Genomic DNA, 27,911 nt, shown 5'->3' on the forward strand with positions numbered 1-27,911 from the left:
ATTGCAGGGAGATATATAAACATCATCTTTTCCTTTCATTATTGCTGTTTGTTGTACATAATAACACCCAGTACATTACAGTTACCATTGCAGCTACCATTGCAGTTCTACTATTGCGCTGCACTGCCATTTGACTGCTAATATTGCATTTCTCAACCAGCAGTACTCTTTTTTTCCATTATCACTCTGGTCGTGGGCTGTATGACAGGGAAATTTCTAGTTATCTGTATTATATTAGAATGTTAATGTTTGTCTTGAATTTGCGCTTACTGCAATGTTTTTTGTCAACTTAATCTGTATTGAGCACTGCTAGCTTTGAAACTATGACATATAATAGGTTGACTCAGAGATCAGTCAAATCGATCTGCGAAATATAATGAATGCGAGAGCCCACCAACAAAATGAGAAATTCATATAGTCTATGGGTGACAATTTAATACTGACATGTTATCTCTGAGCAAACTTGTTGGTATGAAAAACTGACATAAAGTGATTGACTAAAATCTGTGATTTCAATAGAATGAAACCTATTTTATCATTTTTACTGTAAGCTGATTTGCGGCAGATGCTGTTTGACCCCCAGCTTGGCCAAAGACTCAGTCGACAAGCTGGCTGCAGCATTGTATGTCTGGCAAGGAGAGGGCTCTGCCTCGCCAAACCAAGAAGGGAATGGCTCGGCTCTACGGGTTCGAAAGGAGGAAGAACCAGTTTGCCCAAGAGAATGGCCGACCTGGTTCACGCGGCCACCAGCTGGCACTATTTAATATGTACATATTAAATACATACATATTAATGGGACCTGCAGGGTATCGGGCCGGCACTAAAAGGACCAGCCAACCCTCGGAAAAGAGAGGCGGAGATTACCACAATAAAATGAGACTGCCTTGTGCCAGTAGATCAGACTACAGAGCAGCCTCATAGCAAACAGTTTTTGTATATGCGCAAACATTGACTATATAATATATGTATTGTGTGGTGAAAGATCGTCAGGGGCCAGAGCCAGATGCCGAGCCGACACTGAGGAGGTGGCCAATGCCACGACCAGGCCAAGCCCTAGCCTGTCTTGACAAACCGTTGTTTTTGCGAAGTTGTCCCTGTCAAGCGGGGTGAGCAAAACAACTGTTGTTTTGGTCGCTCCGCTTGATGGGGACAACTCCGCAAAAACAGCAGTTTGTCAAGACAGGCTAGCCAAGCCCCGATTCGGCAGGCGAAACGGTCCCTGATAATACTTCTGACTAACCGAAGGTTGGCAGCCGAGTCGGCCACGCTACCAAAGAGAGAAGCCAAACAAGAAGTGAAAGGTATAAAAGGAGCCGCAGAAGCAACAAAGACCAGAGCACCTGGAAGTCTTGCTATATGCAGTTATTTGTGGGTGCACTACTCATGACTGTAGCATGTTTGCGAAATGTATATTTATTGCCTTTCACTCGAGTGGTTTGTTTCATTGTGGAGCAGTAAAGGGTCGCCACGAATTTAAACTACTATAATAAGTTTACCTACATCTAACTACATATACACTTCAACGTCAACATCTATGGAATTTATGCTATACTTTTTTATGTCCATTTCATATGTCTATAGAAAGGACTTAACACTAACTTGAAGTATCTGTTAATTTTAGGAGGATTTCAAACTCGCCAGGCTAGTGCTGGATGGCTGGCTTGTCTTAACATCTACAACCGCAGCTTTACACCAGATGAATTGCTAGATCTTGCTTCATGCATAAAACCAGGAGTTGTCTTCTCTCTTCAAGAAGGTGTTAGACAAATGAAGGGATCTGTAACAGGCATCAAGAGTGTTGACTTCAGTGATGGTAAGAAACATATTGATACCAATCTTGCGATCAAAACAAAGAATCATTTTTAAACTTTTCATGAGGCTTGTTCATACTTAAACATTTTTGAACTGCTTCCAAAGGATTGTATTAAGCAACTCTGTATGTATAATAATGTATGAAATCCTAATTTACAAACAACCAAATTACTTTCTCATACAACCATTGTTATTATATGTAATTTTATAAAATTGCTGAGGATCTTTTTTCAACATGACACCTTTAGGGTGAGCATAGACCCCCTCTCACTTCAATAATGTTGTCCAGCTATGTGCAGCATTTGAACACAAAGCCTTTCTCTGCTGTTTTTATATGTGTTAACAGTAACACAGTGAGCTAAATAAAACTATAAACGCCTGTCTTAATTTAGTTTAAACTAAACCTTTCCAACCCTTTTAACATTGCTTATTTATTCTTATCTGCTGATTTATTACACTGATCTGCGTTTTGGTGTGCATCTGATTGATTAAAAGTCATTACTCTATACTTTGCTCGCCTCAGCAACAGCGAACAATACTGTTATACTTTATGATCTGATAAGGCCATGCCTAAGCTCACTACCATTACTGTCATAGATTAATATGTTCATTTATTTTATTCAGAAGAGATAACTTCAAGCCAGTACTGTGTCTTCAAAGACCAAGCGCTGCCTTTCGTCAAGCTGTCTGAACATTCACAAAAAGCCAGTTTCACTGTGTCGTCTTGTGCATGAGTACACCCAAATGTTTGGCAGTGAATTTTGAGACTCAGACTAAGGTCTGTGAACTTGGCTCGAGTGAGAAATTTGTATTGCTAGAACGTAGAAAAGGTTGGGTACATATTTCACACAGTTTGTGTTATTTGAGATCACTAGCATAACTGGTAAATAATAATTTGAAGCCCAACTTTGTGATATATTTGTTCTTTGTGGAGCAAGATGCAGTTTTTTGTTTTTCCATCAGTTTGTTAAAAATTGTAAAGAAAAGTCAATTTCTTATTTCTTAGTATATTCAAATTCACTCTGCTTTTCGTTTTGAAGTTCTAAATGTGATTTTATTGTATGCATAGTTTGACCTTGATATGACTACTATATGGGACTTTACTAAACATTCAGTCCAGTCTACTTTTGTATAGCCTTTATTCATTGTTATCATTACTAAACTTTCTTACCAATTCATCTCATGACTGAACTATCTAGAAATCATCTTTTTCCTTCTTCATGGCTAAAACTTGAAGCATGACACATTGTAATCACGGTACTAATTACCTAGTAACAGTAATGTACAACTAAGTTTGTTTCTTTCACATATGACATTCTACCTTCAACTTTGTTTCACTCGATAACTTACTAGATCTCATGTATTTCTGTATTACACGACACGCCTTTTGTTAGCTGCTTTGTTGATATGTGAGAGTTAGCCAGCTTTCTGCTTAAATTATCAAATTCAAATTACGGTTTTTATGTTTCTGTGACTTGCGGCAGTGGTTGTCACATCAGATCATTTCTACACTGACTGATCATATGACGTAAGAATTGTGATTTGATGAAACATTCTAAACTACCTTTTGTTTTACTTTTTCTACTCTCCTGTCTAGATATAGCAATGAAAGCTACATGCTTCTTTATTGTCGCAATAATTATATGCTTGCTCTGCTCCTCATCATTAAATAAAAAACTTTCCTTTTGTAGATTTTAAATATCTTACTCCTTTTTGTGGGCTCTTTATACAGCCCTAGTATATTGCATAGAATATTCAGCTGGAATGCCAAACCGTTCACCATCAAATTTCGAACAATTTCATGATACTATTACAATTAATTGTTGTAAAAACGTTTATGATATGTATTTTTGTTACTATTATATTACCTATTAGTCTTATTAAATGTCGTCTGATTGTAAATTGTCAGGTTTTCATTAGTAAATGAAGAAAATGTCTTGTATCGGTGCTCTGTCTTTAGTGTATTACATACAGCTGGTTGGTTGAGAAATCCCCTTTTGTACAAATGAATGATCGAGTATCGTTTTTCTTTAGTCTAGTGGGATGGCATTTTGAGGACTGAAGTAAACCAGGTGAAAACCTTGACCTAATTACAAGTTTTGCCAACAAAGAGACACTTGTCATGGGTAACAATGTTTGCAAACTGCAAAACATTATGTCATGCATTATGTGATTACACATTGTTGAGCAGAACGTCTCTCAATAAGCCTAAGCCCAACTCCAATCATACTCGGCTTTTATTAGATTTGTTTTACTTTAATCTGGTGCCACTAATCTGTTAATTAGGTTTAGTTAAATGATTTAACACAAATTTATTAGGTACCATTGTATAGAACACAAAATTCTGCACTCATTAATATACACATTGTTAACAATAGGGTGAGTTGGAGGTTGTAAGCTCCTATGGAACTCTGCAATCATCTCAAAATCGGAGGTGGTCTCATAATTTTGCACAGCACTGTATATGGTTACTATATACTGTAGATGTTAATTGTATGCAAGTAACTTTTCTTTGGCTTGAGGTTCTTGCAAAATACGCATGTAAGTTATATTAGCTGGCGTAGTGTGTAGATTATAATATAAAGTAGGGGTCACCAACCTTTCTAGGACTGAAGGCTACCTCAAGGGAACTGAGTAGTACAAAAGGCTACTTTTCATACAAACTTTCTCAACATTAAAACTGCATAAATTCCTTTTTAGTAATAATAATATTATGGTTGCCATAATACTATTGATCATACTGGTGTTAATTATTTACCACATGTACACAAAAATGATGGTAGTAATATTTAAACATGGAACATTTATTTATATTCATCTGTTCCCACATTTAAAATTCAGGAGATAATGCCAAGGAAATCATTAGTCAAGTCACAACGACTTCGAGTCGACAACGAGTCTTTTCGAACAATTTTCCCATGTTAGTACACCGTTTTCAGATTAATGTTACAGTACTTTTAATTCAAACATGGTATTTCTACCTATACTGTCTGTAAATAAGCAGCCTGGCACTGCATTCTTCTCATTAAGGTAGTGTGAACTTGAGAATAATTTGACATTGCCCATTTGAGTGAGTCTTGTAAATATGCATCCTTAGCCAGGTTCTGCGTTTATTTTGATAAAGTTCATATTGAAAAAGGCTGATTCACAGAGATACGTTAAACCAAAAAGGCATGCAACTTTCATGGCTGTTGTGCATACACCACTGTCTTTCTTTATGTTCACAAGGCTGCTAAAGCTTGATGCAAACGGATAGGTTTTAAGGTGAAGGTCATTTTGCAGTGTCAGAAATTCTATCTTTACCTGTCCAGTATACAGGTTGAATCGAGCACTTTCAATAGCTTCTCAGCAGTGGATGTCATGTTCACTTGCATAAAAGGATTTGTAACAAATGACACACAGCAAGAAGTAACCAAATTTTTTTTGTTCTTTATCTTACGTCATGCTCCCAAAAAAGACACAAAAACATACATTACAAAAAGATCTTGGGTCTAAAAACTAAACTTTCTAATAGCGACTACAATACGGTGCTGTAAATTTAAGAAAGAAGAGATTTTAAGAAAATACAGCGACTAACAGTGCCATTGCATTTGGCTACTGGTGAAATTATGAAGTTGCTAGTTATATGCTACTGGATACACATTTCCATGACTGAGAAATGTTATATGATACATGCCGAGCTGCATGAAATAGTACGAAAAACAAGAGAAGTTGTAAAACTGGCTGCTGATGGTGTCTGTAACAAGAAAAGTGAAAACTCAAGGTGCATTTTTTGTTGTGATAGATTTTATTTAAAGATATAGATATGCGAAGCATAAAAATCTAGCCCAAAAAAAGTATATTAGAGCATGATCGATTCATGGTATAGTAATAATTATTACTAATTCATGGGAACACATAGTCAACTCGTGTGATCATATACTCACACTACTGTAGTTTTGATGGGTAAATGCTGCTAGAATCATGTTGATGCTCATATGTTCACTCCAATTGAAACTTCATGGGCAAGTGACAAAAGTCAGTCAAAACGGTAAAACTTCAAGTAGATAGAATGTCAAATTAATACCTCTGAGCACCTTCAGTTACTACATAGAAAAGGATTGTAATGGATAAATATGGTAAGTTGATGAACACCCTTCATGCTCTTTTATTAATGTCCTGACAAAGAACAGTTATGACTATACCAGGCATGCTTGCCACGTTAACTTACCGCTGAATAATCTCACCTTCTCCTTTTTGAGAGACTTGTTTTCTATGCTGACAGAGTGTGGCAGCAGAGTAGAACAGCTGCTCATAAATGCTGACTTGATGCTGGATGACAAGCGTGCTATTTACACTTGACATATTAATCGACTAACAGAAGAATCTGAGATAAATCACATTTAACTTACTGCCGGAGTAAGTCAATGTATAATAACAAGAACCACTTGTGAGCTCTTCACACAAAGTATGTTAAAACACGGAACTATCAGTCTAGTTCAACTATAGCTTTAGCAGCGGTGCTTTTGTTTCTCATAATTGAAGGGACAGTGACGCATTCCATCAATAATTTTCATCATAAAACACTTGGATATTAGTTTATCTGACATATGAGCCCACCATTAAACATTTCCAAGAATGTGATACTTGGTAAAATTAGCATGCTAGCCAATCCCGAATATCATAATATTACACTAAGCTAATCACAGGAGGGCATCAATTTGGTTCAAAGTTAACCTGAATTTTGCTGAACTTTTCTACTAACTAAAACTGTAAAGTTCTACTTGATCAATACAACTCAGTCATAGTATGGCCAAGTGATAGCAAAAGCAAAATGGTGATGCCTAAAGTAAAGATGTCCTTGGTTATACAAAATTATGCTGTGCTATATGTAAAGTATGCTAGAATGTAACACAAATTTGAACTTTTGTTCAGGTTTTGTTCAGTTCACCTATTATAGTGAGTTCTTCCTCAATCTTATGGCTGCATCAGTCTTAGAGTTGTGTCCTGCCATTTGGTTAAAGTTATAGAATTACATATAAACCAACTTGATAGTTTGTTAAATTTGTTATAATTTAAAATCAGCTGGTATGGTTTTAATTTTATATGATACCAGTATGTCAACCCCAAAAAACTCGATAAGGTGATGTTGGCTTTCGCTTATGAAAACACTAATAATGCTATTCATCATAGAATTTAGCTCAGCCTTGCAGAAGGATCTACTGGCAGTTCACAATCTATTCAATTGAATGAAAAACATACCTTTTTTATTTCTTAGCTCCTTTGTTCTCAATTGGTAATTATCTACAATCCAGCCATATGTACGTGTAAGCCACAAATACTCTAGCTTTGTGGCACTGCCTTAGGCGATCATGTTTTAGAAATGTTATTGATTCTATTCAGACTATCCGTGTTTCTCAATCAAATGCATTTCTGAACTTCACACCACTACCTATAAAAACTCATACCGTATATATATGTACATGTAATATATATAATACTTTATTGCCAATGAAGAATTATATATATATTACATGTATATATAGTAATTTATTGCCAATAAAGTATTATATATATATTACATGTATATATAGTACTTTATTGACAATAAAGTATTATATATATATTACATGTATATATAGTACTTTATTGGCAATAAAGTACTATATATATATTACATGTATATATATAGTACTTTATTGGCAATAAAGATAAATGAACACTTTATTATAATATAAAATCTCATCAAGATTATATTATAAATTTTGAATGTCTCTAGTAGCGTTTGCTGTCGTCTTCTTATAAAACTATCAATTGAAAATATAACACTTAATGATATTTGTGTTTAAAATGCGTGAACATAGGACTGATGACTAACAGTAATATAGTATGTAAATATATTTCAAGTGTCTATATTTTTAAAGCGTATTTCCAATTAAAATAGGCAATTCATTATGGCGGCAACTCGCAAGGTTCGTTCCTTTCACCGTTAGTAGCTTAAGAGATGGCAAGCCTCAGTACATTACCACACTACGCAATGTGTATAAAAATTTATTACTGGCATAGTTCGCTAACACTAGATAAAAATTTGACTATCTTGAAACATTGACTGCATAGAACCATAGAATTTGCATTGCTCTTTTTATTGAACCATCAGCTGGCCCGAACTCACAAAGGCTTTGTTTAATCAATAGTTCTCGGTCTAACACACTTGAGTTCGCATTATCATGTTTATTGTAGAATTACAGATGCAAATGTGAGTGTATTAAAAGCATGACGCATATTTATATAAAAAGCAGGACTTAGCGAGCGAGTAACTGCATGGATGAAGTAATTAGACAAAACTTGGCCCCAAAAACCTTGACTATAAAGCAGAGAGCGGAAGCAAATATTCTGAGTGAACAGTCAGACATATGTGTTATCAATGTAAAACCTTGAAACATTGTCTCGTAACGAGACCATAATACATATAGCGGTGTCACAATATGTAACGAGCCACATTTATTATGAAATATTAAATAGTAGTTATTCCATTTGTGTAATTTGGAGCAAACCAAGTCCTTCCATTGACATATACAGCAGATCAAATACTACTGGCCATACATCAATATGACTAGTGGCCATCAGGTGCTCTAGAGCGGTATGAATATATGCAGGCATCGAGGAGGTGAGATGTTGTGAGGATGTGGCAAGGTATAGTAGACGATTTGCTTGCCATGAGTTTAATCGTAGTCATCGAGGTCAAAGTCTTCAAATCCTTCCTCAAGTGCCTCCAACTGCTGCAAGTCTACTTGATAGCGGAGTATCCCTACAATACAGCAAAATATCTAGCGACCCCCGAAACTACGACACACGAAATTTGAAATTTCTGAGTAAGTACATATCAGGTAAATGTAGGTGGCACTTAATGTGCAGATGTTAATAACGTTGAGATATGAATGAATCCTTTGGTTTGATGTCAGATTTTAGAAGGAAAATTGTGAGCAGTAGCAACATAAAATATAGTTGCAACTGCTTTATAGAGAAGCATATAAGTTTTTTTTCTTGAAAACGAAACACAGCAAAGCATAGCCCGCTAAATAGTGTTGATAGGTGTGCCACATCGGCCATTGATTACACATTTAAAGGATTACTCCTGGCAAGTTTAGATATTTCTCTATCATTGGAGATTTTGTTTGCTGTTTGAGGTGATCTAACTGCCAAGATGTTTCAAGATTGATATCAACAAAACATGATTGCGGTTAAAACGATTAGAAGAATGACATATCTTTAAAAATGATGTCAGTAGTAGTGATTCCTGCTTGCCGCGCCTGTTGTGACACCGGCTATTGTATTCCAGTTGCATTGTTACGTGTCTCTATTGACAAATACTTAATGTTCTATTTGCTCATGATTGTTAGAATAAAATGTTAAATATAGCTTCAGATACATTTCTATAGATGTTTCAAATAATTTGAAGATTTGCCACATTATTTCCTCGAAATGCCAAGTAAACATATAGGTGCCTGATGCTGATGAGACCATATAATCATCACTTAAAAATAATATGCACGACTACTGACACTATTTTTGAGAAGTCTTGGCACAGTTTTTTCTAATAGTTTAAACTGTGATCAAGTTTTACCGATTTTATTCATAACAAACCTGGTAATCAAATAACATGAAACCACAAAAATCTCAAATGATTGAACAATATCTATAGACCTACTTCCTGATAAAAATTTTAAAATTTGGCGTGAGTGTCATGAGTGACCAAGAGTTTGGTCGACTCTGACAAACAATACAAAGAAACCAGTGGTAAGACTATCAATTAAGAGTGATGGCTCAGACCAGATGTTTACCTCCTATAATCTCACACAAACAACATCGAAAATACTAAATAACAGTCACCTAAAACAAGAAAAAGCTCCAACAGATTTTGCAACATAAAATACTTAAATATGCTAGATGAGGTTCAATTTATTAAAAGTTATTAACTTTTTTTCAAGTTATTAAAATTTCTGTCTGAAAAAAAACCATTTTGGCGCCCTGGCATATATATAGCAGTGCTTTACAAATGACTCAATAATGTTTAGTTGGAGAGGCCTAACAGAAACTAATCATGTTATTGTTACTAAAATATCAAATCCATAAAAGTACACAATTTACATTTGAATCTATCGGATGGAAGACGTTCAGGCCAAAGTAGACACAGGTCGAATGTTGCCGCATAAGCTAAGGCTTAGGAAAAAGCAGGGCAGCGATTGCAACTGAATCACCTTACTAAAATTACACTGCATAAGACACTTAGAGTATTTACTATGAAAGCCTCAAGTAATCAAACATCGACTATTAAGGGTTAACTGACAGCACAAATCTTTATTGCATTAACAGCAGCAGATAACATTACAGATTGATGTTTTAATAACATTTTTGTAACATTTAGTCCAAATACCAGCTTTTATCAACATTTTAAGAGTTGAAAATAGAAAGGAAGATTTGCGATTTCTGCAAAATATTGACCGCAAATAATGTGAAGCTATATAATTATATTAAAATTATTCATTTTTAAACTAGATTATTTAAAAGTTGTCCATTTAAAAACCTTATTCATGAAAGCAAAGCAGACATTAACAGGTTTTAAACAGATGACTTTCGATAATAGCTAAATTTTACAGAAAATTTTCTATATTTCCGTTTTGGGCAAAGGAATAATTTTTTGCTAGAGCACTGCACAAGATGCACACCCAAGCTAATTGCTATAATCTATAGCCACCACTCATAAGTTAATGCGGGAGGTATAAACATGTCAGACCTTTTTGATATTAGTGGAATCTACTTCGTCCTTGTGTTATAATTATCTGTCATGTTGAGTAACCATAACAACGTAGTCTTGCAACTACATGGGGGGGGGGGGGGGCAAGAGAAGTGTTTTTGTCTCATATTCACACACTGGCTAATCTTCGGCGTAGATTTCGTAATTTACAAGCTTACGTTTTATCAAAAAGAAATGACGCCCTTAATTCACAACTTGGAGCTCACATCGCAATTGTTTTTGTCTCCAAAACTGGTCTTTTTTTCTAACGTCAAATTTTGATGTTTTTTACCAGGGGGTGTTTGCATTAAATGATTGCCATGGGGTTCTATAGCCCTCTATAGGGAATTTTCACCTTACGCGGCCAACATGAACGAATCGATGTGGTATGGGCAGGGGTCCACTGTACAACAATTTATTATTGAACAAGGAACTTCCGATCATAATTCGTCGGCTTGCAGCTTTTGAGCAGTGATATTGAGAACAAAGCCCTTCATGCTAAGTTAGGGGTCCCTACTACCCAATGAGCTGAGCATAGCACATACCTCCTATGCCTCCAAAGCCCCTCACAAACTGAGCGCCCTCTTGTGACCGGTCAGTTATGATCTCCAGAGTCGCACCAAAGTCTTTGTAATGGTTGGCAAACCACTCAAGAAGAGGCATGCTGTCGACCACCTCCATCTCCACACCAGTTTCCTTGTCAATAAAATTTGTTTTGTCCTTTTCCTGATCAGGCCGCAAAAAGAGCTTCGACTCACCTGTCATCAAAGCAGTAGCGTGTAAATGAATGGTCTTGCACTACCAAATGGTATTGCAAGACAAAATGGAATAGAAACAACGAAAGAAAACAGCGATTACTAACATAAACTTCAGCAACTAAAGATATGTAATGTAGATACTGATTGGCAGGTAATTACTAGTAACTAGATGAAGATGAACTCACTGTCTGCAGAGTGGTCCTTTAGAACATATCGAGTCACTTCGAGATTTTCCCAGACAATAAGTATCTCTATGGCTCCCATCTCCAAGGACTTTAGTGTGTCATTCACACCAAAACAATATCGTCCGGTGTCCTGTGATATCTCATCAAAATATTTGCCTAAAATGAAGATGCCAAAGTTTCCCGTTACTAGACCCAAATAAGTGAGGGGAGTAGGTCAAGCAAAAACCAAGAGCAATTTGACTAAAACAGCATTACCTATAAGTCGTTTTTCTTGAATAAACTTGACATTGGCTAATGAATCAGCCGACAATTCAATGGCTTGATTAAAGCCATTTTCTCCTCCGTAGGAAACATCAACAATCTTCAAAATTTTAGCTTGTAATCTCTGCAAATACAACCAGAAATAAATGATTTGTACGCATTAAATGTGAAAAAAAACTATATCTTGTTGGAAATTCGGATTCTCCACACACAAGCATTTAGATTCCATAGGTGCACTGCTTATAATTGCTGGAGTACCTCAGTAGTTGGTGCCTTGATTGTTGCATGAGAGTATACAGTAAGTTAGTAACCAAGTCGGGTAGGATATGTTGACAATACACATGCGTTGATGCAACAGTAAAAGCTGTAGCCTAGGGTTTTAATAAATAGTTTACATTTGCAGGCTACAATAACTGAAAGCTCGCTGTACAACACATTTGAATATGCCAAAAACATTCTAGTGAATTAATTCACAGACCATCGATAGAGAAATCACCGAGGTGGTTGAATGCAGAATGTCAAAGATGACACAGGTTTATGAATGAATAGGGTTAAAACGAATGCTTATCGCGAACACGATTAGATGATAGATATTCTTAAATGTGGTACGAGTAGGGGATCGGAAAGCCCTCTGAACACTTCGACAAGTTGTGAATGACTAACTGTGACTTTAGTACCGATTGCTTAGGTAACTTACCTGATCAAACATGTCTGACTGACTGAGCTCAGTCTTGAAGTCAGCGGAACCAGCCATGACAAGACCTGACACATTTGGTCTATCATTTGTTATGAACATCTGCACGGCAGTCTCAGCTACCTTTCGCACATAGTTGTGTCGTTTTTCCAGACGCAGACGAGCAAACCGAAGTGCTGATTGACCTCCACGACCTTGAATAATGAAACAAAAGCAAAGTCATGCAGCAGTTAACGGTTAGGTACATCAAATACAATACTAACTTGAGCTTCCAATTATCTGGAACTACCCATATCATAAGTAACTCTGATCAATATCTGAGGACACTGAACATTCATCATCAGCCTCCTACAACGCTTACCGTGTTTCTTGGGGAGATCAACTGTGAACTTGTGTAGCACCTCTCGCGTATTGCCAGATAAAGTGCCAAACAATGCTCCATTACCATCCATCACAATAAAACCAAACTTATTGTCATCTTCTAGCAGGGCGTTCAACGCCTGAATAACACAAAATTTAGCAATACATCCAATATGCCTGAGAGACTTAACCAACTACACAATTTATTGCTCAGTCATAGTGGTCTTGTCAGAGATATTTAAAGAACAAAATTTGCCAAAATACGTCAAACATATTTTGGTTTTAAAGTCTAAAAACTTGTTGAAACTGGGATATTATTACAAATCATAAAACAGATGCTAGTGAGATGGTCCCATATCAGCCTCAACAATGATTTAGTTTCATTCAATAGCATAACTGAGAAATTTCATTATCAGTTGCACACAATTTTTCCATATATACAGAATTAAGGTTACTGAGAATTCATTGAACAACTGCCAAAAACAATGGCAAGTGGGTGAACGCATACATCGTCAAACCACTGGTTAAGACCATAGATGCTTGCGTCGGGACCAAATACGCATACATGCATATATTTCAGCAAACTACAAAAATGTTTCAACTAGACCAAAATTTGATGTTTATATGTAAATTATTTTGCTACGCGGCATGGCATTAACAAATTGTTTCACATAAACATGGTTTACCTTATTTAATTGAACGGGAGCTAACCCATATATATACCGATTTAACAGGGATTTGTAGGAAGCCAAGAATAGATTGATAAAAAATATACATTGATTAAAACTACCCTGAACTACCCCAATTATGTTTACTTCGATATCAAACCAATTACCTGGCCTACGTAAAACGTTTTATGAAAAACAGTTTTCTATTGATGACAAAATATTTTGAACAGACCAGCAAAGAAATACAAGCAAGGTTACATCATGATACATGCATGCGCATCCGCGAAGCTTGGATTTTCATACCTCGGTGTGAAATTTGTTATCACATAAATATAGTGACGTATTGATAGGCCTGAAAGGTTCAAAGTCTATGTTCACTTTTTTCTCTTTGCCTTCATCCGTTACTATGGTACCACAGTACACAACAAGACCATTTGGAGGAACTGCAAAAATTAAGATTAAAACTAAACAAAGGTATTGTAAGTGCGAATAAAACATTTCGGAGCGCATGAGTTAATATAGCAGAGAAAAAGTGGCGCTATATACCCTGACTATTATGAAAATCAGAAAAATTTGTATGACTCTACTGTTTTTTTTCTACTTTGGAAAACTTTTCTACTAGCATAACAATTTACTAGAATCTTATGTATGCTACAAGTTCATGAAATAGAAAAACAAACTTTTACATGTGATTTAATTATCGCCTTCATTGATAGCTTTAGCAATGGCTCAGGCAGCATTTGTCACACGCAAAACAAAACCAGAATCGAATAAGTCTTCAAGATCATAACAGGAGCTTATCTTGCATTCATTTCTGCATCCACAGTTCACAATTTGTAATGTACTTCACGCGTGATCATTAGTTTTGACTTAGTTCTTGAGTATGAAGCTGCAAGCCTGTTCGTATTAATATGCCTGCCTAACTATATCATTTTTGGATTAAATATAGTTTTATGTGGGCTTTTATATAGCTAAATAAAAAACACACCTTATTATGAAACACTGAGATGGCTATAAAACAAACAGCTATCTTTAAACTTGAATCGGTGTCTATTTCTAACATGAAACAATTTTTTTGTAAATGAAAAAAGCAAATGCTAAGATACAACAACAGTTTGTTTGAAATTGAAGCATAAAATCCCCAACGACCTGTAACGGTCAAACAAGGCAATATCCTGTCAATTGTTTGATTAGTACACTAAGAATGAAGATAATGCTGAACATTTGACACAACTTTGAGTCGGATAATCTTTTCAAAAAGTAAACTTCTTGAAGATATGGTCATTGGTCCAAGAATTTATAAAAGAAAATATATAAATGAAGTATCTTACGATATTTTGAAAAGGGTCCACAGATATTTAAGGTTGATGAAGTGCACATCTCATCCGAAACCTATAGGTTAATGATATATTATCACCTCTGTTGTAAAGCTTAAGCCTCTGTTGTACAGAAGTGATAGCACCTAATACGGAAAGCCTGTTTACTCTGCTTTTAATGTTAGAAGCTGTTCCATATTCATCTGCAAGCATCCGACTGATTCGTGATATCTGGTCTTTTGGTGGAATAATCAACGATATCATACTGGTACCATTGCTAAAAGTGAATCAACAGAAACAAATGACCATTTTCTATGTGCGATACTAAATAACACAAACCCTCATAATTCACAATCCAGTACATAATAACCTCTTACCCCCGAGCAGCTTCTAAACTTTTAATAAGCTTTTTAATTTTCCACATTTCAACATTTTTGTCAGCAGAATTAGGTTCTCCTTGTACTCCATTTTGGGCAGCGTGAGCTGATGCCAACTCTGCAGACATGATGACGGCAAGGGTGTTCTAGGAAACAGTTGTCCAATTTCTAACCGTTGCGTAGGACCCCTACAGAAGGTTGGATGAACAATATATGCTTAATTGCGTAATGAAAGTATAATATTGACGAATGTACGAACCATGATGGCGTAATATCTAGATGTCAACAAATAATAACTTGACTTTTGATTGTGTTAAAGTGCGATTCTCAGCACTTACTAGATTTCCATTTTAACAACAAAAATCTCAAAATAACAATATAGCTTAATATGCTTCACAGGAGCTATCTGCTTCTTCTACATTAGAATTTACAAATAAAACAATACCTCGCATATGCCAATTTCGTTCAACATGTGAATGACGACATGGCGAAAAGAAAGTCAACTGCGCCGTGATTGGTTAAAGCCTTCTTACGGATATGGACGTTTACGCCGTACAAAATTGTTTTAACAAACTGGCCAATAGTAGAAGCGATATCTTCCTATTGATCAACATGCTAGTCGTAGTCTGTGGTACCAACTAAACGTGAATGCGTTCTTAGTTTTGTTCTAGTGAAAGAGCGACAATTTCAATAACGGGCAGTTTTTCTATGTTTGTCTCGTACAAAAGAGGCATATACGAAGTAATCGGGTGGATCTACTCTACTTTCTTCAATCTTACTCAAAAACTCTGCTTCAACTAAATGTATATTGTACATGTACAATACATTGTACATGTATATTTTTATATACAGTCGTGTCGTTATTTTGTTATACATCGTAGTTGCAATTTTTGGTCTATCATATCTTTTTAATTAGTTGATGTTAACTTCACTGAACAAAACATGCTTCTCCTAAACTGACCTAAAGCAAGATAATGTGAGGACATACAGTTTCCTCTTGTGATTATTTATAACAATCTTCCGAATTGAATTTGTTGTTACACCAACATAGGTGGCATGGTTTTTCATTAAATCGTCATGAACACACCTTTGAAAACCGCATATCTTAGGTGTTAGCAAGTCTTGTAATTACTCCCGGGCCCACGGTCAAAAGTAAATCCATCTTTTAAAATCATGTTACTTTTGCTGACAGAATATGGTGTGTTTTAATGTTTGCTATTAACCTGTTAGCACCTTAGTGCAAAGCTGTTAATCCCTCTCTGATTAATTAAGATATAACGCAAGTAGCTAGTAATTACGTTCGTTAATTTGCTTAATTTGGCACACAGGATCTCAATAAATTTATTCTGAATTTAAGAAGTTGAAGTTTTTGCTTAATGCAAATAGGTCTTTTTCATATTTCAACAACTTTGTCAAATCAATTATTTAGTTCTCGAAAACTTTGTATATTGTTCTGTTCTTAAAACAGTTTTTCACATCATCATGCTTTCTTTTTATGACCAAGTCAGTGACAGTTTTATATGTGGTATTTAAGGAATTTACTCATTTGAACACCGCACTAACATCATTGATTAGTAACTACTATGTTCTCATTCTGTTCAGACTATGCTTTTATGATTGGTTACTCAAAGGCTAGCCGCCTTATTTCGATATGGCTGTTGAGAGTTCAATTTATAGAACTTGACCCAGATTTTTAGTGCAAGTCGAACTATACTATTTCTCAGGTGTTTAATGTAGCTATAGAAATATTCTTTATTCTCAATACCAAAACCTAATACTTGAGTAGCACAATTCTAGAATAGAGCAAAGATAATCATAAGTAGTAAAAGCTAAGTAATATAAAATATATATCTTACGCCAATGGCCATGTCTGCTCTTAAGCTCAGTCCTGTGCGTCTACAAGGCTTCAATGTCAAAAGAGGATGAACTATTTTAATTGGTCTCTTTTATAGGCATTTGATTAGCTTGAGGGTAGACATACATGTATAAGTGTTCAGGGTTGTGTCTTTAGGTTATTGAGGTTGGTCATTGAGGGCGCACTGTCTTTGGGTACTTTATCAGAAATTAATCAGATGGTTCCAGTTATTTTGACAACGTTCGCTGTTAGCTGGCAGGAGAATGGATTTCAACTTCTCTCAGTGGCTTCTCTGATGTGTGATTAGCTCATCTTCTGTGGTTGATTTTTCTCAGTTTGGAATTCCTAATTGCAGTTCCTAATTAGCTTGTTGCTGCTTTTTAATTATTAGACTTTGGATGCCTTCAAAGGTCTTGTTGCTATTGTGGCTCGCTACCTGTGCATCCCATTCCATGTATCGTATGTATGTCTTCTGGTCTTACTCCATTCTTTGTCGGTGTCTTAATATCTCCAAGCAACGACATAATGTGGTGGTCTGACTCCATTCCCTGTCGGTATCGAGTTTTAGTGAAATGTCAATATAACAACAGTCGGTTGGTTGATCACACTTGTTTCGTATCCACCTACTGTGTGACCAATGGGTAGCGAATTGTGGCTCTTTATTTTAGTTAGTACAGTTTGAAAAATACTTTTGACTTCCTTAATATAAGATTGTGAACTTGATAATGTTTTATACAGATGCATGCTAATTGAGTTTTGCCGAATTTTTTGCGATCGATTAAAGCTTTTGACTCATGAAGTGAGTTGGTCATATAGTCGATTTTACTCTTTCGACCCCTTTTTTAGACCTTTGAAACATCTTCATTGAAAATGTAAATAGAAATCTGTAAATGAGTTTTGTTACAACTCCGCTATTCAAATTTGGCATTTCACGAGCATGAGCTAACACATTCATGTGTGTTAACGCATACTTGTTAAATAAAAATTTAACGATCAGCTTAGGCACATTTATACTAAAAATGTAGCGGCAAGCATTTTTGTTTGGTTTATGTCCAATTTCAATCCTAAAAAATTGTATTCATGAAGCAGACTTTGTATGGTGTAATGCTGCTTTAAAAGTCAGAATGCGGCAACGTAAGCTATTTTATAGCAAATGTACAAGATGACCAGATAGCTACATTTTTTCAGGATCCCAAACTTCTAAATAAATCATTTAACAGTATGTCATTCCGAGATGAAAATGATCTGACATCGGATGAGAGTTTAAAGCTGTCACATATGACTAATATTTTCATTATTAGCACTCTCTCGCTACCATCAACTATAGTGGTGAGACTACAGATCTATTAGTGAAGGGTATTAGCTAATGCACAGCTAAATATACATTTGCACGCAGTCAAATCTTGACTCATCAATATACCATTTTTTCATTGTATGATGAAAAACTGAGAGAAAATATTTCTCTCATCAACCTGCATCATGATTTTCATCATACAACATCTGAAATTTTTCAAAAAGTTATTTTGTAAGAAATTCCAAAAAATGTAGTGGAAATTAAAAATAAAAAGTTAAAATACTAGTAAATATGAATTAATATTATTTTAACTGTATTAATTCAAGTTGAGTAGGTTGCACCCTCTATTTCCTTTGATCGTTTCACTGACGAACTTATACACTGCCGAACCTATAATTCCATTTACTTATATGTAAAGTGAAGTAGCATTTTTACTGATTTTGTTATTAATTTCATTTTACATATGATTTACGATTATAAGTTTTCGTTGTCTGCATAATTCTATATAATGCACTTGTTCTATACATAATTAGCTAAAGTATTTACTATTGGTTTTCGATCTGGAAGGAATTAACAACATGCAATTTCTTTTTATAGGAGTATCTGCTTGATCATTTGAAGCAATTGTCGAGGTATGTATGTTTAACCTTCTATTGGCATTGGTAATCATCAATAAAATGATGTTTTTCATTACATTCCAAAAAATTAAAAAACTAAACAGACAAAAATCAAGACATATGTGAGTTGAACTTAACAGGTAGGATTAAGAACTTGAAAGGCTATATATACAGTAGATTATAAAACTTAAATGTTGACTTGCAACAAAATTCACATTACAGTTGGCCACAGTTATTTGATATGAAAAGATTCACCATGTCTTACTCGGTTGTGTTGTAGGTGCAAAATATGTGGAAAGGTGATTACAAGCTCTTAAAAGCTCAAAAACGAACAGAAAATCGCAGCCACACGAGACCGCCGTAGTTTGGATTCTCTTTCCAAAACGGCTCAAATATGACGTAGCTGTGAGAGATCTTTTCTGTTTACACTTTCATGCAACCTTATTCGTCGAAATATTTTCACAAATATACTTCACGCATTCAATAAAACCGTGTCTATTGTTCTTACGCGTCTGTTTTATCGTCATCGTAATGTTGTCATTTTTAGCCGTGATAACCTATAACTTACCATAAAAATTCGTTTAATTTTTTAGCCTTAGCTTGAAGGAGTACATATCATTGTCTGATAATCATGATGAGCTTGTTGGTCACTTGTGATAATCGAAAAGTGCTGCAGAAATTATTTGCGAAGTATTGGGTCACATGATCAGATGTCGACTTGCCGATTAGACCAAACCAAAACAAAACTGTAAAGTAGCGAGCATCTATATTTGATACTGGGTCTTCGGTAAAACCCGAAGTGTTTGTCATAAACTAGTGCTACGATAAGTTTTATATTGAGCTTTTTATTGGCCTTTCAATTCACGTGAGAACATCACGTGACAAGACAATAACCAAATTTCATGGCTACGTCATCGACATAAAGAGATTCCAATCTACGGCGGCTTTTCGTTTTTGAGCTTTTAAGAGCTTTTAATCACATTTCCACATATTTGGCACCTACAACACAACAGAGTAAGACACGGTGAATCTTTTGATACCAAATAACTGTTATGTAAATTTTATTGCAAGTCAACCTTTAAGAAGTTATATATAGATTACCGGTATAGAACTTGAGAGGCTATATTTATAGAATATAGAACTTGACCGGTTGTATATAGAATATAGAACTTGAGAGGTTATATATTGATTATAGAACTTGAGAGGTTATATATAGAATATGGAACTTAAGAGGTTATATATAGATTATAGAACTTGAGAGGTTATATATAGAATATGGAACTTAAGAGGTTATATGTAGATTATAGAACTTAAGAGGTTATATATAGATTATAGAACTTGAGAGGCTATATATAGAATATGGAGCTTAAGAGGTTATATATAGATTATAGAACTTGAGAGGTTATATATGAATTATAAACATGAGAGATAGATTAACTTAGTATGGCTGTATAGTTGCATACTTTATGAGGTCGATCGCGGATGATCAGAAGGAAGAAAATACTGTAGATATAGTTCATTTGCTCGTGAAGCTTTACCTATCACAATTTTTTAGCTGCAGAAAACTGCCGATGTACTGTTTAAAAAAAGAGCAAATCTATTTCATTGTTATTGTTACGCTTTATAGTTAGGTATATAGGTTTATATCGGTATAGTTCGTAAAAAATGTCGTTCATAAATTGATAGCTGTCATGCATTTTTTCTTTTTTTTATAATTATGAAATCACCGCGATCAGAAAATGCGCAGATCTTGGAGTTGAGTCCAGTCAGGTAGTCACTCGATATTTCAATCTCATCGCCACTAGTGCAGATTATTGTTAATTCAATTTTTATTATTTTGCCACATTATTAATATGTTCCCATTATTATTACATGCATGGTTGGCTTGGTTTAAACCAAGCGGTTTAAACCGAGCGGTTTAAATCTGGTTTAAACTAACCGCAAAAACCGGTTTTTTTGGGTTTTTCATTATTTTTTGTGAAAAACATAATATTTTAAGCTCCTAGTGGTTCATGTGCGGTAGAAATGCAATTATATGTAATTATCAGCTGTGGAAGTTTATTTAGGACAGAGTAGTACAAATGTAAATTGATGGTAGAGCTCAAGTTGAAACTACATGAAATCCTAGCACAACAATGAATTTGTGAATTTCATTTTCAATTGCTTTTTTCAAGTGATATAATGATTTCTTCAATGATGACATATAAAAACCATGTGATATATACTAATCCAATCATCTCTAATAATGAATGAATACTTTCTCAAGTCTGGCCAGTGAGAAAGTATTACTTATGATTAGAAATTAAAACAATAAAATCCTTTTGGGCAAAAGTTTTAAGTTTGCCAACTAATATTTCATTTATTCGGCACAAGCCAAAGTAGTTGGATTGTTAGAATTCAGTTTACATGTATCAAGATTTTTGTGTTTTGAAAAGTTAAAGTTGTGCCTCAAATTTCCAACATGCCTCGCAAACAGGATCCCGTTTGGCAGTTTTTCACTCAAACTGCAATAGGCAAAGGTTTTAAGGCAAAACGTAATGGGTGTCCTGTCATAACGCGAGGTCACGCAGACAGGCTTAAAGCTCGCGTAGCAAAATGTCAAGCTGAAAACACCAATTTAGACAGTGATGCTAGTATTCAGGTGATAGAAGTTGAGTCATCTGCCACTGCTCCAAACACTAGCAATGCATCTGCATTATGCTCTGCTCTACACTACCACACGACTAATCACTGGGATTCAAATTCCTACTTATACATAGAGCTGTATGTAAAATATTCACTTCATGTGAAAAGATTTCTTCTCTGTATTTCATCAATCATGTTTGATTAAAGACTCAGTCCGAAATTTCTATGTTTTTTTCTTTTTTCCTATAACAACTCCCACGGTACCATCTTTAACAGATGATTTCACATTTGTGTGTTCAATACTCAATCATGCAGCTATATTAAGTGATGTTAATTAGACTTAAAATTGCAAAAACCTTGGTAAAATTATAAAAACCGGTTTAAACCATAAAAACCGGTTTAAACCAAAAAACCTGATTTTTTCATAAAACCATGGTTTTTTCCAACCCTGATCACATGTCCCCCAAGCTTTTGTTCTAGGTTCCATATTTCATCAACATTCTAAGTTGGTAACCTGTGACTGCAAGATCTTATAATAAATAACGCATTCCCAAAGCACTATCGAACAACTCACATTTTTGTTAATTTCAAAAGATAAACTAGCTGCAGAAGGCAAAGGCTTCGTTGCAATTGGCAGTCAATCTTCTGGGAAACGACATCTGAATAATTTTGTTGCTTTTTGTGCATTACTTCTATCTTATCTTGCTATTCCTAGACCATGATAGTCACTAGTCTTATGTAGGGAAGGTGACATGTGTGTTGGATACGAAGTGGCAGGTTGTTTTATTACACCTGCACAGTTATTATTCAGGATGCAATGATCAGAATCATTTTTATTTGATCATTTTGATATCTAATTAGACAAATATTATTCGGATGCCTTTTTGTTAATAAATAATTATCATCTGTTACTAGCACTAGTATGTTTATTGTTTTTATGTTTTTTTAGTATTTAAGAATAGAGGAGTCATTTCTAAAATAGAAATTGGTTGCATCAGTTTACATCTCAAAACCTTTAATCATCTTGAAGCATTTTCTTCGATTTGTAATCATTTTGTTGCCTACACATTTGAAGTTTGTCTGAAATTATTTTGGTAATGTTTTTTTTCGTTTTCTTTCAGTGCTAGATGTTGACCACGCAAGACTAGGGTTGGCTTTCATGGATATTCTAACAGGACACCTAGTGGTCGTGTTAGTGTTCTTTCTCACAGCTCTAATCGCAACGATTGCTCCCATACTACTCGCTCGTCGAAATGAGTCAAAGTTGTCTTCCCACGATCGTTGCCACAGTATTATTGATGTTAGTAATAGTATTGGAGGTAAGACCTACGGTGTATCCATGTAATGCTTTTTATGTTGTTTTGTGTTCAGTGATATAACATCTAGCGGAATATAATATATTGCATGTTTAGCATGTAACTACTCATGTATTGCAGGTGGGGTGCTCCTTGCGACGTGTTTCATTGCTCTCGTTCCCTTAGTCGAGAACTCATACAAGAATGCCCTCTTAGCAATGAACTCTCCACACATTGATCGTCCCTTTGCTGAGATTACTATTCTCTCGGGGTTCTTTTTAGTTGTATTCATTGAGCAACTTGTCACCCTAGTGCAACAAAGACGGGCTAATGTAAAGAATGCAGGTAAATTGAGCCTTAGCTTATGTTGCTAAGCTGTCTCAGTTATCCTATTAGCCGGTGTGATCATATCAACCGATTCATTTTTATGATCTATTAAACTGCTTATGACAATAGTTTCTTTGTACTATCACTAGCTGTGCTATCCGGCGTTGCCCGGGGTTATAAAAAACTCTTGGCAGAAAATTGTTTGTATTTAACATATAACAACATGTGCCATTCTAATTTTCAAACTACATATCAAGAGAGAAGTGTTTTGTATAATTGAAATAAATTAAGAGAGAAAAATAAAAACAACTGTAAAGGTTTTCAAACTTTATCAAACAACTTTTAAACTTCATATCATGAGGAAAATGTTTCATGCAGGTCAAATAAATTAAAAAAATAAGACGACTATTAAAAGGTTTAGATGTAAATGAAAATAATTAGCAAGTAATAGCTAAATTAAGGCTGTTTTGCTACGATTACAATAAAAGATGATCCGGTAATGATACAATGAATACGAACTGAGAAAACAAAAATCCTAAATGTGTAAAATTAATAATAACAATTCTTGCATAGAAGTGTGTCTATAAAAAAGGTTACTGTTTCACCAGAAGCTATCCATCAAAACTTTGAATACGGCGATGCTGGTACCTCTTGATACCGGTACAAATGTGAAAATGAGATAACGCACTGTCTTTCTCGGACTGAATGGAGAGATAATGTCGAGACTCTTTTACGGAGACAACATAATTGTCCGCGTGAGAAGAATTGGCCTTGACCAAAGTTGAAGTGTGGGTTAGTAAAATACATACTAAAGCGTTGAGTATGAGTTTGATAAGCTAAATTCATTTAAGTTAAATTCAACATTTGTATTATACTCCTGATACGAAGATAGGAACTTCCTATGGTACGTACTGCACATAGTACATTGTAATGCTACATTTTATTGACGATCATAACCAATAAATTCACTAAAGTTACTGTAAGTTACTATAGTTACTAAGTTTAACATATTATTTTGTTACTAATTTTTAATATTTACAGTACGTATATAAGTTTTGATGATTTTTATCAGGAGTGTTTGTATTAAATAATTACTATAGGTTTCTATACTACTCTATACAACATTGCTGCCTTACTATGCCAACACCAAAATGAACTAAATCGTATGATTGTATACCAAATCGTTTTTTATTGTAATCGTAGAAAAATAGACTTAATTTAGCCATTACTTGCTATTTACTTTACATTTAAACACTTACAGTTGTTTTATTTTTCTTTTAATTTCTTTTAACTACAAAAAACCCTTTTTTTCATTATATGAAGTTTAAAAGTTGCAGTTGTTTGAAACAGTTTGAATACCCTTGGTTTCATTTTTTCGCTTAATTTATTTGAACTGCGTCAAACACTTTTCTCATGATATGAAGTTTGAAAGTTAGAAATGTAACTTGTTATTATGTTAAATAAAAATAAACCTTCTATGCAAAGACTTTTATTACCCGGGCAATGCTAGGCATTAAAAAATGTGATTAAAAAAGGCTCTTTAGTAATATCTAAGAGCGCATATTACACCTTACCGTCTCCTAATAATCTTTTACTAACATACTTCAGATTCTGGTTGTTGATATCTCAAGCAGCTATTTTTGAAACACAGAAACTTGTTTTATTGTACCGAGCATATTGTGTTCCTTTGGATGATTAGCACTTGTCAGCATTTCAGCTTCAGTATTGGCAATACGATTCATTGTATTTTTCTGAAGACACTAAAATTGTTGATGAGTTGTGTTATCCTTCCTTTGCATCAGCCCGGCTGCCTCTTTTTGGTTTAAAGTTTCTAACCTACATTATATGGCTTTGGTTTTGATATCACTCATTTTGTATTCTGATAATAGTCACCACTTGTGGTTTGATAGCCTATATCAGCTTACCTGCATCCCATATTACCTGGGTTTATAGATTGGTTATGCAAACCTTACAGTCTTGCATTTTACAGTACTTGCTCATGGGTAACAGGCTTCTAGAGAGAGGGTACAATCCTTATTATGAGTAGTTGTTTGCCAAGTTTTATCCCCTTTCCTGCAACTGTGTAAAGGCAGACTCACAAGACAAATGCGAGGGGGATTTTTATTGTTCTTTTCAAAACTATATCGCATTCAGGTATTTTATGATGGGACCATAGTCTGCGAAGCAGTTGGTAAATTAAGCATTAAAATTATTACCTTTTAAAAAAAGGAGTCATCAGACGCAATTAATTAACATAATTGGTTTAAATTCTACTGTCAGATGATATTGCCAGATTGGATCCGTTCGCTATACGAAGGCTTAGCAAGTAAATAAAAAGCAGCCTATCTTTGCGCATCATATTACAACTTTAGCAATGAAACTGGCTCACTGCTTGCAGCTCACATACAGATGGCATCACATGAGGAGCAAGAAACATTATTCTCTGATGAAGAGCCGTCAAGCGGCGCCCAATCTTCACATCACGGCAGCACTAGCCACTCACACAGCCACAGCTTTGATGCCAAGTCGTTACTCCACAGCGTAATTTTGGTCGTTACACTTGGTCTGCATACACTGTTTGAGGGTATGGCCATTGGCCTCGTCGATAACATAGACACATTGGTGGCATTGGCTGTCGCAGTACTGTTCCATGAGCTGTGCTGCGCTGTTGCTCTCGGTGTTAACTTGTCCAAACAGAAAATATCCACTAAAGCAGCTATGGTAGTCTGTTTAATATTTAGTTTAATGATGCCTGTCGGCATCGCGCTTGGTATGGCAGTCGGTCAGGTTAATGGTGTGGCGGGTCTTTTGCTCACTGCTATTTTGCAGGGTGTCGCTACGGGCACCTTTCTTTTTGTACTATTTATTGAGATCGTTCCTAGCGTTATATCATCTTCAAATCCTGGTTTCAAAATGGCACTGATGATGCTCGGTTGTATTTTTATGACATTACTTATTGTTTTTACGGAATCTCATGACCACGGTCAGAATTTATCAGCTAGTGCTTCATGTCCAGACATGTCGACGGTATCGCAGGTCAGTGGCCATACTCCTAAATCTAATGACACAGTCATATGAGTGTTTGTATTTAGACACGCTTACTTTACATAAGCTCAACACGTTAGTCCTACCTTCTTTTTTATTACTCTAACAAGGTACATGTGCTGTATATATTTATTGTATTTTTGCAATGCCCGCATTGATCCATTATATTGTGACAATCATTAAATGAATTTTATACTGTATTTTGACGAATTGATCAATTAGCAATAACAGTAGCAATAAATGTATAGGTTGATGAGTATTTTTGTCGTGTTCTCAGCTTCCATTGTGTTCTTGTTACAAATATTGGCAAGCAGAATAGAAAAATTATGGCCTTTATGTCTTGTTCAGATGTATATGGTATTATTGTATATATTCTTGAGCTTGTCAAAAAACTTAATGCATTTCATGCATTCTTCGTATGATGAATAAAGCTATGCAGATCTGTAACTTTGTGTTTTGTAGAAAGCAATATTTTTGCAGCATTAAATTTCATTATGTAGTCGATATTGGACTAGGTTATGCAAATGAATTTGTAAATTTCTTCCACTTTTCTCAAATGCAATGATATTTCAATTCAAAGCTTTGAGAACATCGTGATTGCTGATACTTTTTGCGCAACTGTTTTGAACAGGTTTATCTAGAAAGTGCCAATCCTTGCTCTGTAGATGCTTCTTATTAATCAGTGTTGTGATTGAACAGGAATTTTGGAACTAAAAATATAATTGGTACTACTAACAACTCATGTCTTATATAATACATGTACGCTCATTAGTCGTTGCAATACTATTCAAACAGAAATTTGGATTTTTCTACTCTTGTTGGAGATAACTCCTGCAAATGCATATAAGAATAGGCACGTTCAGTTATAACAATAACTAGGGTAGTTTGTAATTTTCTCATGCTTGGAAATCAATTTGAGTGACAAGCGCAACTTATAACTTTGTGGTGTTACAGCATCTACAAAACTCAAACATTTTATTTGCTAATCAGTTAAAGTAAAGTGCTACTTACTAGCTATAACAATTCCAGAGTTGGTAATTTGCTTTTTAACATTTTGTCAAACTGAGGATATTTACACCCTAATCTTGTGGGGGTTTATATCATTAGTCAAACAAATGGTTCTCAAGTGCAAGCTATGTTTTTCAAAACTTAGCACAACAAAATTTAAAAAAATTGATTTTTGCTGTTCAATATACCTAGTGTCTTTAAACCGTCCGTTTTTAACTCTGTAAAATTGAGTACAATATTTAAAAAGCTTGACAGAAAGCAAATAGCATCCGATGGTCGATTCAGAGAAAAAACAGCTAAAAATAGGCGTCATCGGAGTTATCCTTACCTAGCCAAGCATTCACTTTGTGGTTATGAGATAAGATCTAAGTCTATGATAAACTTATTGTGTGCGTAAATCTTGACTCACGAAGTTTGTAGTCACTTTGTGGTTGTGAAATAAAATCTAAGTCTACGATGGACTACGATTGTACGTAAATCCTGAGTTTACGTAAATTCTTACTCCACTCAGCGTAAATCCTGACTCACCAAGTTTGTAGTCACATGGCTGTATAGCACGAGAGGTTATACGCTAACAAACGCAGAAGGGGGATTGTATGTCTCTTCCTCCCTTCGTTAGGATCGCGGCAACAACTTATTGG

The 27,911-nt window shown here is 35.1% G+C and overlaps 2 protein-coding genes across 2 annotated transcripts; one reads left to right on the forward strand and one right to left on the reverse strand.

Annotated features, from left to right (window-relative positions):
• Nucleotides 1-8,275: 8,275 nt before the first annotated feature.
• On the reverse strand, nt 8,276-15,707 carry LOC137385793 (eukaryotic peptide chain release factor subunit 1). The gene is made up of 10 exons (XM_068072355.1): nt 15,650-15,707; nt 15,205-15,392; nt 14,929-15,104; nt 13,815-13,954; nt 12,845-12,983; nt 12,487-12,677; nt 11,784-11,913; nt 11,529-11,684; nt 11,131-11,343; nt 8,276-8,599 (listed from the first exon to the last, which is right to left on the reverse strand). Exons 2-10 carry the CDS (start codon nt 15,330-15,332, stop codon nt 8,514-8,516), a joined length of 1,359 nt encoding a protein of 452 aa, XP_067928456.1. The 5' UTR covers nt 15,333-15,392; nt 15,650-15,707; the 3' UTR covers nt 8,276-8,513.
• A 3,241-nt stretch (nt 15,708-18,948) lies between these two features.
• Nucleotides 18,949-26,812, forward strand: LOC137406982 (zinc transporter ZIP3-like). Its single transcript, XM_068093584.1, has 4 exons — nt 18,949-18,985; nt 22,717-22,914; nt 23,032-23,235; nt 25,616-26,812. Exons 2-4 carry the CDS (start codon nt 22,755-22,757, stop codon nt 26,293-26,295), a joined length of 1,044 nt encoding a protein of 347 aa, XP_067949685.1. The 5' UTR covers nt 18,949-18,985; nt 22,717-22,754; the 3' UTR covers nt 26,296-26,812.
• The last annotated feature ends 1,099 nt before the right edge of the window (nt 26,813-27,911 follow it).

The sequence above is a fragment of the Watersipora subatra genome, chromosome 1 (assembly GCF_963576615.1).
Source record: "Watersipora subatra chromosome 1, tzWatSuba1.1, whole genome shotgun sequence".
Taxonomy (NCBI): Eukaryota; Metazoa; Bryozoa; class Gymnolaemata; order Cheilostomatida; family Watersiporidae; genus Watersipora; species Watersipora subatra.

Excerpts from the sequence above, each read along its gene's own strand:
- LOC137406982 (XM_068093584.1), top strand. The coding sequence starts at position 22,755 with ATGGATATTCTAACAGGACACCTAGTGGTCGTGTTAGTGTTCTTTCTC. Across the intron at positions 22,915-23,031 it reads TGTTAGTAATAGTATTGGAG|GTGGGGTGCTCCTTGCGACG; the intron begins GTAAGACCTACG and ends CATGTATTGCAG. Across the intron at positions 23,236-25,615 it reads GGCTAATGTAAAGAATGCAG|CTCACATACAGATGGCATCA; the intron begins GTAAATTGAGCC and ends CACTGCTTGCAG.
- LOC137385793 (XM_068072355.1), bottom strand. The coding sequence starts at position 15,332 with ATGTCTGCAGAGTTGGCATCAGCTCACGCTGCCCAAAATGGAGTACAA. Across the intron at positions 11,344-11,528 it reads AAAGGACCACTCTGCAGACA|GTGAGTCGAAGCTCTTTTTG; the intron begins GTGAGTTCATCT and ends CTTTGATGACAG. Across the intron at positions 8,600-11,130 it reads GGGCTTTGGAGGCATAGGAG|GGATACTCCGCTATCAAGTA; the intron begins GTATGTGCTATG and ends GCTGTATTGTAG.